Source organism: Salvelinus fontinalis, chromosome 3 (genome assembly GCF_029448725.1).
Source record: "Salvelinus fontinalis isolate EN_2023a chromosome 3, ASM2944872v1, whole genome shotgun sequence".
NCBI classification, from domain to species: domain Eukaryota; kingdom Metazoa; phylum Chordata; class Actinopteri; order Salmoniformes; family Salmonidae; genus Salvelinus; species Salvelinus fontinalis.
Window position 1 is genome coordinate 14,014,605 of NC_074667.1, and position 10,788 is coordinate 14,025,392.

Consider the following 10,788-nt stretch of genomic DNA (forward strand, 5'->3'; position numbering starts at 1 on the left):
ACCAAAATGTAGCTAAAGCTGCCCAATAAGCGGAGGGATGGGGGCAACTTCTTGTCGCGCATGGTGGAGGTGAGTGGGTCAGTTGTTCATTCACCCGCACACGCTCGCAATTGCTAATAACCCATCCCCACCCGCCTGACTATAAGTGATAAAGTGAAAATCTGGAGGCCCACAACCGACCCTAACCCATAATATAGATTTTGTTTTGCTGTAGGCTACAGTCAGAGACGGCAGAAATATTTTTGACAGGGGTCCATGCTTTTTTCCCCTCCTGATTTAGATATGTTTCTGCTTATAATTTCCGCCATTTTCGTAGGCTATTTGTTAGTCAATTTGTCTATAGATACATGCAGCTTCTCTTCTGTCATTACATGTGACTAAATAAACCCTTGCTCAGCAGAATGATGTCATAAACCGATAGAATGAATGCTTCAATCTAGTTGACATTGGTAAAGTTCTCTGTCATCTCCGCTTCTTTCATGGAGCAAAGACGTTAAGGGACCGGTGAGAAAATGCTATAAAAAAAATATTAAAATATAAAGACCGGTTGTAAGGAAAGGAAATAGAAAGCTGTGAAAACGACCCAACATGTTTTCTGATAAGATTTCAGTTTGGCTTGGATGCATATTTTATGTGGTTGAAATACAATCAGCTTTTATGATGCTGATTAAGATCGCACCTCTACAGATGGTATCTAACTGCGCATTCACATTCTCTCAAGATGCTGAAAGAAATAAATCATATTTCTCCACTCCTGTCCCTGAGTCAAAATTTTGCCTACATTTGGTGTATCATTTTATTTATTTATTTATTTCACCTTTATTTAACCAGGTAGGCAAGTTGAGAACAAGTTCTCATTTACAATTGCGACCTGGCCAAGATAAAGCAAAGCAGTTCGACACATACAACAACACAGAGTTACACATGGAGTAAAACAAACATACAGTCAATAATACAGTAGAAAAATAAGTCTATATACAATGTGAGCAAATGAGGTGAGATAAGGGAGGTAAAGGCAAAAAAAGGCCATGGTGGCGAAGTAAATACAATATAGCAAGTAAAACACTGGAATGGTAGATTTGCAGTGGAAGAATGTGCAAAGTAGAGATAGAAATAATGGGGTGCAAAGGAGCAAAATAAATAAATACAGTAGGGGGAGAAATAAAATAAATAAATACAGTAGGGGGAGAGGTAGTTGTTTGGGCTAAATTATAGATGGGCTATGTACAGGTGCAGTAATCTGTGAGCTGCTCTGACAGCTGGTGCTTAAAGCTAGTGAGGGAGATAAGTGTTTCCAGTTTCAGAGATTTTTGTAGTTCGTTCCAGTCATTGGCAGCAGAGAACTGGAAGGAGAGGCGGCCAAAGCAAGAATTGGTTTTGGGGGTGACCAGAGAGATATATCTGCTGGAGCGCGTGCTACAGGTGGGTGCTGCTATGGTGACCAGCGAGCTGAGATAAGGGGGGACTTTACCTAGCAGGGTCTTGTAGATGACCTGGAGCCAGTGGGTTTGGCGACGAGTATGAAGCGAGGGCCAGCCAACGAGAGCGTACAGGTCACAGTGGTGGGTAGTATACGGGGCTTTGGTGACAAAACGGATGGCACTGTGATAGACTGCATCCAATTTATTCAGCAGGGTATTGGAGGCTATTTTGTAAATGACATCGCCGAAGTCGAGGATCGGTAGGATGGTCAGTTTTACAAGGGTATGTTTGGCAGCATGAGTGAAGGATGCTTTGTTGCGAAATAGGAAGCCAATTCTACATTTAACTTTGGATTGGAGATGTTTGATATGAGTCTGGAAGGGGAGTTTACAGTCTAACCAAACACCTAGGTATTTGTAGTTGTCAACATATTCGAAGTCAGAACCGTCCAGAGTAGTGATGCTGGACGGGCGGGCAGGTGCAGGCAGCGATCGGTTGAAGAGCATGCATTTAGTTTTACTTGTATTTAAGAGCAGTTGGAGGCCACGGAAGGAGTGTTGTATGGCATTGAAGCTCATTGAAGTTAAGTTGTTAACACAGTGTCCAAAGAAGGGCCAGAAGTATACAGAATGGTGTCGTCTGCGTAGAGGTGGATCAGAGACTCACCAGCAGCAAGAGCGACATCATTGATGTATACAGAGAAGAGAGTCGGTCCAAGAATTGAACCCGGTGGCACCCCCATAGAGACTTCCAGAGGCCCGGACAACAGTCGCTCCGATTTGACACACTGAACTCGATCAGAGAAGTAGTTGGTGAACCAGGCGAGGCAATCATTTGAGAAACCAAGGCTATCGAGTCTGCCGATGAGGATGTGGTGATTGACAGAGTCGAAAGCCTTGGCCAGGTCAATGAATACGGCTGCACAGTATTGTTTCTTATCGATGGCGGTTAAGATATCGTTTAGGACCTTGAGCGTGGCTGAGGTGCACCCATGACCAGCTCTGAAACCAGATTGCATAGCGGAGAAGGTATGGTGCGATTCGAAATGGTCGGAAATCTGTTTGTTGACTTGGCTTTCGAAGACCTTAGAAAGGCAGGGTAGGATAGATATAGGTCTTTAGCAGTTTGGGTCAAGAGTGTCCCCCCCTTTGAAGAGGGGGATGACCGCAGCTGCTTTTCCATATTTGGGAATCTCAGACGACACGAAAGAGAGGTTGAACAGGCTAGTAATAGGGGTTGCAACAATTTCGGCAGATCATTTTAGAAAGAAAGGGTCCAGATTGTCTAGCCAGGCTGATTTGTAGGGGTCCAGATTTTGCAGCTCTTTCAGAACATCAGCTGACTGGATTTGGGAGAAGGAGAAATGGGGAATGCTTGGGCGAGTTGCTGTGGGGGGTGCAGTGCTGTGGACCGGGGTAGGGTTAGCCAGGGGTAGCCATTTTAATGGAAGAAATACTTAATTCTGCAGGAATTCATATTAAGGTTATAGACCTACAGTCAGATTTCAGTTTCAATGTAATCCATCTGAACAGTAGACTACAGTAGGCCCTTGTTTTCTCTTTATTCAACCCACCACCCACCCACCCTTCATCCACACAATATTTCAGGACCCTAAACCTGCCTGCCCCGCAATATAACTGTGGGGTCTGCGGGTTAAGAGTCAGTCCACGCATCATTAGCAAGTGGCGCTCAAGTTCAGAACGGCTGTCAGTCAAAACCCATACAGAGCTGTGAAGCGGAGACCCTGAGATCTGACGTCATGTATAGCATGTTACTGTACAGCCACTGTGTTCAAATTTACACTCTTATCAGTGTCCAAATCTGCCATTTTCAACCCGCGTACAGGTGCGAGTGTAAAGGCTACCTAAAGTTACTTTGAAAAAGTAGTTCACTACATTCAAACTACCTCGTGAAAAATGATCATCATGTAAATCTGAAATGTCATAGACTACAAATTGCAAGAACAGATCACTTTGGGGTCATATCTTAACAGAATGTTTAATTTAGACTATTAACCCTAGGATGCATATGCCGGATCAAAATGACCCGGCCTAATGTTTTTTTTGTTGCTGTATTGACCCCCCCACCCCCGCCCACAAATGTAATTATCTAATATTCCAGGAAGTCCTTAAATAATCTTTAATGTTCTAAAATCCTAGTTTATTTTTTAAATTTATTTTTTAAGTAAAATAGTTTTTGCTTCACTACCCCAAGTTTTCATATGTGGGTCAAATATGACCTGTATGTATTTCTTATGGAATCCAATGCATTGCACTTTCTTTTTGCTACAACAATAAAATCAAAGTAATTAATAAAATATTTATCATATATCTTGTTTATAATGTTCATTAATCACCATTTTCATTTATCCTTTTTAACTCATTGAGTAAAAGGAGTTTCATAAGGAGGCTCATAAGAATACTGCCAGATATACAACCAAAATGGTTTTACACATGCTGGATGAGGAAGCCATTGCTGCCTCTGACTCAGAATCTGAGGTATCCAATTCAGAGGGCACAGACTATGTGCCTGTGGCTAAAGTTGGAGTTGTGGATGCACCTGGTAGTCCAGCTGTCCTAGATGATTCTATAGATGGGGAGTACTCCCCCTCTGAGGAGAGTGAAAACCAGTCAAATAGACTGAGTAAAAAGGGGTCTTACTGGAGTGAACACTGCATCACAGTGGATGAGCAGCTTTCCTCCAGACGTGACGCTTGGCATTCCATCCAAAGAGTTCAATCTTGGTTTCATCAGACCAGAGACTCTTGTTTCTCATGGTCTGAGAGTCCTTTAGGTGGCTTTTGGCAAACTCCAAGTGGGCTGTCATGTGCGTTTTACTGAGGAGTGGCTTCCGTCTGGCCACTCTACCATAAAGGCTTGATTGTTGGTGTGCTGCTGAGATGGTTGTCCTTCTGGAAGGTTCTCCCATCTCAACAGAAGAACTGAGGCAATGGAAAGCTGTGGGGTGATGAAAGAGAGCCATGCCACCACCACTCAGAGCAGGCAGGGCCAGAAGAGAAAGAAGTGCCAGCTCTGCCCAAGCGCAAAGGATAGAAAAGTCAGCTGCTGGTGTTCTCAGTGCAACACACCTGTCTGCAAAGAGCACAGTCACATGCTTGTTGTTTGTAACAAATGCATGGACCAAGACAGCATAAGTAAGCATCACACACACGCAAACTTTGTTCCTTTTAGTGTTCATGTTTTCTAAATTCACAATTGTTAGTGTTGTCATTTATATTGATGATGAACTTTGGATTTTCAAATAAATGCTTAGAAATATTATAAAACATGCTTAAGGTGGTTTTATTTTGTTCTTCATACTAAAAGGTTGAATGTGAAACTTTGTAAGAAAAATATCCTAATATTTTCAATAGCTGTTATGAATTTTCATAATATGTTATCATTGAAATGTGTATCAAACTGTTGAAGAGCGACTAAAAACATTTCAAACAATAAAATAATTATAGAAAGGTCCAAATCATCACTCAAAATAATTTATTTTAGAAATATTTTAAACCCATATAAATAAAACACAGATATTACATTATCGGGTCATTTTGACCCGGCATATGCATTCTTGGGGCGCCATGTTTACTATGCATCCTAGGGTTAAACACAAAAACTATGTTTCAACTGAGAAGGAGGCAGGTTTGATGCCGAAAAAGAAAGTAAATGATTGCCTACTTCACCCATAATTTATAAAATGTTTTCAAAAAAAGTATTGTGTAGTTCCAGTAGTTAGCTGCACCACTACCTGTAAAAAAAAAAGTAATTAAAACTACTTAGAGCACTACTTAGATTTGAATTTAGCTCAACTACCACCAAGCTACTGGAAAATGTAGTTAAATTACTAGTTGAACTATACTGAACAAAAATATTAACACAACATGTAAAGTGTTGGTCCCATTTTTCATGAGCTGAAATAAAAGATCCCAGAAATGTTCCATGCACAGAAAAACGTATTTCTCTCAAATTGTGAGCATTTCTCCTTCGCAAGATAATTCATCCACCTGACAGGTGTGGCATATCAAGAAGCTGATTAAGCATAATCATTACACAGGTGCACCTTGTGCTGGGGACAAAAAAAGGCCACTAAAATGTGCAGTTTTGCCACACAACACAATGCCACAGATGTCTCAAGTTTTGACGGAGTGTGCAATTGGCATGCTGACTGCAGGAATGTCCACCAGAGCTGTTGCCAAAAAATGTAACATTAATTTCTCTACCCTAAGCTGTTTTAGAGAATTTGTCAGTACATCACAATCGCAGATCACGTGTGACCACGCTAGCCCAGGACTTCCACATCCGGCTTCTTCACCTGCGGGATCGTCTAAGACCAGCTACCTAGACAGCTGATGAAAGTGTCGGTTTGCACAACCAAAGAATTTCTACAGGGTCTGGACCTGATTGCAGTTCGGCGTTGTAACCAACTTCAGTGGGCAAATGCTCACCCCTCGATGGCCACTGGCACGCTGGAGAAGTGTGCTCTTCACAGAATAATCCCGGTTTCAACTGTACCAGGCAGATAGCAGACAGCATATATGGCGTCATATGGGCGAGCGGTTTGTTGAACAGAATGCCCTATGGTGGCAGTGGGGTTATGGTATGGGCAGGAATAAGCTACGGACAACAAACACAGTTGCATTTTATCGATGGCAATTTGAATGCACAGAGATACTGTGAAGAGATCCTGAGGCCCATTGTCGTGCCATTCATCCGCTGCCATCACCTCATGTTTCAGCATTATATTGCATGGCTCCATGTCGCAAGGATCTGTACACAATTCTTGGAAGTTGAAAATGTCCCAGTTCTTCCATGGCCTGCTCACTCACCAGACATGTCACCCATTGAACATGTTTGGGATGCTCTCAAATCAAATCAAATGTATTGGTCACATACACATATTTCGCAGATGTTATTGTGGGTGTAGTGAAATGCTTGTGTTCCTAGCTCCAACAGTGCAGTAGTATCTAATAATTCACAACAAATACACAGATCTAAAAGTAAAAGAATGGAATTAAGAAATATATAAATATTAGGACGATCAATGTCGGAGTGGCTCTGGATCGATGTGTATGACCGTGTGTTCCAGTTCCTGCCAATATCCAGCAACTTCGCACAGCCATGGAAGTGGAGTGGGACAACGTTCTACAGGCCACAATCAACCTGATCAACTCTATGCGAAGGAGATGTGTCGCGCTGCCTGAGGCAAATGGTGGTCACACCGAATACTGACTGGTTTTCTGATCCACGCCCCTACCTTTTTTGTAAGGTGTCTGTGACCCAACATAATCATATCTGTAGTCCCAGTCATGTGAAATCCATAGTTTAGGGCCTAATTCATTTCTTTAAAATGTAACTCAGTAAAATCGTTGAAATTGTTGCACGTTGCGTTAATATTTTTCGTCAGGGTACATGTAGTTTACTACTCCCCAACGCTGCATTAAATGTCGTTAATACACAAAGTAACCAAAAATCTGAACTAATTAGTATTTTCTTATTTTGCAGGAAACAGTAATGTTCGCGACAAGCTTTCCAGAATTGTTTGACAGAAGTTCACAAGTCGCCGCAAATTTGATGCCACAGTTTGCCACAAAAGTAATTTGCATGTGAAAATATGAGCTTAGCTTAGCTCATATAAAAATTTGCCACAACTGTTTGACAGAAGCCATTTTTTTCCCGGTAAGGGGCTGCGTCTTTAGTGCCAGTTTCCCAGATTAAGCCTATAGTCTCCAATGGAGAATTGCCATTGAATGTGCATTTTAGTCTGGTACTGGAACTAGGCTCCGGGAAACCCACCCTATTTTTTGGCAGCAGGCACTGCAGTGTTTGTATGTGGAGGTTGTGAGAGGGGTACTTGCCGTGTATGAGATGGGTTCCTCAGCTTCCTGCGAGACGGCCACGTTGACAACAACACTCAAGCACAAGTAAATCCGTAGCATTTTGACGTCCCTGCGACATTGAGAAAAAGATTGAGTGAGAAAATGTGTTTTTTGAGTAAGTGTCCTTGTGAACATGTTGAGTCTCAAAATGTTCCAAAAATGTTTGCATACATTGGCAAAATGGTTGCAGAATACATCTACTTTGGTTCAGATTTCTTTATGTTTCCCAAATGGTAGTCCACAACCTTCCTGTGACATTCCCATGGCCAGTACTCACTCCAGTTTTCTAACACATGCTGAGGAAGGCACTAAGTTGAGATCTGTGTCAACATGGACATCATTCTCACAAACCAAATTCATAGCTCTGTCCATTTTATACATTATCATGAAATTATATAAAATATGACTATATGCTCATTATAACATTATATGCTGCATACATTATAATTGGCATTACTATTTGAAAATTGGCATTATGACCTGTATAGCAAAAAACGTACTTAATGAAGAATTCAGCACATTCTATTATTTCCTTTATTATCTTTTCTCTCAACTATTTTCCTAAGCTGGTGAGAGCAACATCCTCTCTGCACAATGTGCCTTCATTGCAAACAGGAAATGCTTGGAAAATCATGTTCAAATTCCTGGGCATGACCTATGGCAAACTTACAGTAATACCACAATACCTAATGCTCAAGGAGCTGATGCTGGCATATGGATATTGTGTATCCAGTGTCTGAAAAAGTAGGTATCTATTAAGGTTGTCCCAAATAATGGGTCAGCTGGGATGCAGACACGAGTAAATCATACAACTATAACTCTGCCATTCTCCTCCATAATTACAACAGTGAACATGACTACAGAATAATTGGCTACCAGTGTGTGTGTGTGTGTGTGTTTGCATGCGTGTAGAGTGAAAACCAATTGTAAAGTGTCTTTATTGCACCATCAGTTGGTGTATGTCGTTAAGAAAAATAATTCCATCCGGAGAGGAATTGTTAGGCAAGTACAAACATCTCCTTTGGGAGCAGAGCTTTGTCTCATAGACTAGACGTAACATAGTAAAAGTAAATCCGGGACACTCAATTTGGTATGATATGGGAAAGGGGGATACCTCGTCAGTTGTACAACTGAATGCCTTCTGCATTTAATCCAACCCCTCTGAATCAGAGAGGTGCAGGGGGCTGCCAAAATCAACATCCACGTCTTCGGCACCAATGGGTTAACTGCCTTGCTTAGGGGTAAAACTATATATTTTTACCTTGTCAGCTCGGGATTCAATCCAGCAACCTTTCGGTTACTGGCCCAACACTCTAACCACTAGGCTACCTGCTATGTTCTGTTTGGTATGGTTACATAAGACAGAAGGTTACTTATTAAGGGAAAATCGGAGGGAGGGTGGTTGGTTGGGTGTATATGTATCAGTATAACTTTACGTCGTCCGCTCGCCCCGGCACGGGCGCGAACCAGGGAACCTCTGCACACATCAACAACGGTTGCCCACGAAGCATCGTTACCCATCGCTCCACAAAGGCCGCGGCCCTTGCAGAGCAAGGGGCAACCCTACTTAATGTCTCAGAGCAAGTGACGTAACTGATTGAAATGCTACTAGCGCGCACCCGCTAACTAGCTAGCCATTTCACATCCGTTACATATAACAATGCGAACATCTAGCAAACCAAAAGGCTGTAAATTTGAATCTCATAGACAACTTTTGCATTTTTGCTAATTACTTACTACTTTTTAAACTAACTGGCAACTACTTAGCATGTTAGCTAATCCTAACCCTGGATATCCACAAATGAATACATACCATACGAAATGTAAGAGTATCTCAAATGTACGTACAGAATGATACGAAATGCTTTGAGACCAGGTTTCAGCATTCATTATTTTATTGGCAAAGGTTCAAATCCCCCTCCAGCTATCTTCTGAATCACCCTATCAGTTTCATGTGTTTTCTCTGAAAGTGCATCCCCATTCCGCGTTTAGCTCTTGTTCATAATGTAATTACTTTAAAGTCTTATAAATCATTATATCTTATTGGTGTCATATTTAGCGTTATCAACATAACATATTTTAACACTAATCGCCCCACGTAGTAAAGTTTAAATTACATGATAAACCACAGTTGCTATCTAGTATCTAGCCTATCTGCCTAGGGACTACAGATGAAAACTACCAAACTAGCTAAATCTGGCACATTTAGGGAAATGTTAATTAATGTGCATTGTCCCTGTCAAATAAATAAATAAATTGGCCTTGAATAGAAACCTGTCTATACCGACATTGTGCGAATGTCTGATGCAGCGATTATAAACAAAACCAATTTCCGATTATGACTAAGATGCAATATAAAAATATATAAAAAATCTGTTGGATTTATAATAAATTATTTAACGTCTCTTGAACAATGCGATTTCAAGTCAACAGATTAAGTGTAGGTTAGTAGTCTAAAAGCATGCAACCTATTTTGGAGTTGTGCAAAATGTAATGTTAGGCTATGCAAGGTACTGTTTCATTTGTATTCGATAGGGTTGCAATTTACCTGTAAAATTACTTTTTAGTTGGGTGTGTATCAATACTCAATTGATTATTATCCTCCGGAGGGTCCCGTCAGAGGTGATGGTGAATCTGAAGAAGCAACTTCTCCCCGAAATCGGTAAATGTATACAAATTACCAGGGCATCACAGCCTAACAAAATGATCGGGAGGTGGTGCTATCTTTACAGGTTACACACTCTCTACATCCGCGTCAAATGTTTTTGTCTCTAACATTGCATAGTAATTTCTACTCTATCTAATAAAAAGCATTGCGCCCCCTCTACCGGAGATGTGAAAATAAGTGAGTGCCAGAATGTTTTTGTTACAATGTCATTGTTAATGTAAGCGCAGTTTGGAGGGTTCAGAGAATGTAGCGTCAACTATATGAAGTCTAAGACCAGACAGAGGCAGCATACAGGAGCTCTATAAATCGTAATTGTATTCTTGACACCATCTCAATTAGTTCAGGTGACAGACAGGATTTTATAGACACAGGTCAATGATCAGTGGTGGAAAAAGTACCCAATTGTCATACTTGAGTAAAATAATAGAAAATGACTCAAGTAAAAGTGAAAGTCACCCAGTAAAATACTACTTGAGTAAAAGTAAAAAATTATTTGGTTTTAAATATACTTAAGTATCAAGAGTAGAAGTAAGAACAATTTCAAATTCCTTATATTAATTAAGCAAACCAGATGGCACAATTTGATTGTTTATTTACAGATAGCCAGGGGCACACTCCAACAGTCAGACATATGTTACAAAAGATGCATTTGTGTTTCGTGAGTCCGCCAGATCAGAGGCAGTAGGAATGACCAGGGAGGTTCTGTTGATAAGTGTGTGAATTGGACCATTTTCTGTCCTGCTAAGCATTCAAAATGTAACGAGTACTTTTGGGTGTCATGGAAAATGTGAGTAAAAAGTACATTCGTTTCTTTGGG

At 40.9% G+C, this 10,788-nt stretch overlaps 1 protein-coding gene across 1 annotated transcript in view; it reads right to left on the reverse strand.

The window, feature by feature from the left end:
• The window catches only part of LOC129839564 (EGF-containing fibulin-like extracellular matrix protein 2), a 32,506-nt gene extending 22,435 nt beyond the window's left edge, over positions 1-10,071 (reverse strand). Inside the window, exons 1-2 of the mRNA XM_055907091.1 lie at positions 9,852-10,071; positions 7,283-7,373 (exon numbers count right to left, since the gene is read on the reverse strand). Coding sequence (XP_055763066.1) covers positions 7,283-7,363 — 81 coding nt within the window. The 5' untranslated portion in view covers positions 7,364-7,373; positions 9,852-10,071. The remainder of the gene's footprint in view (positions 1-7,282; positions 7,374-9,851) is intronic.
• Between the last annotated feature and the right edge of the window lie 717 nt (positions 10,072-10,788).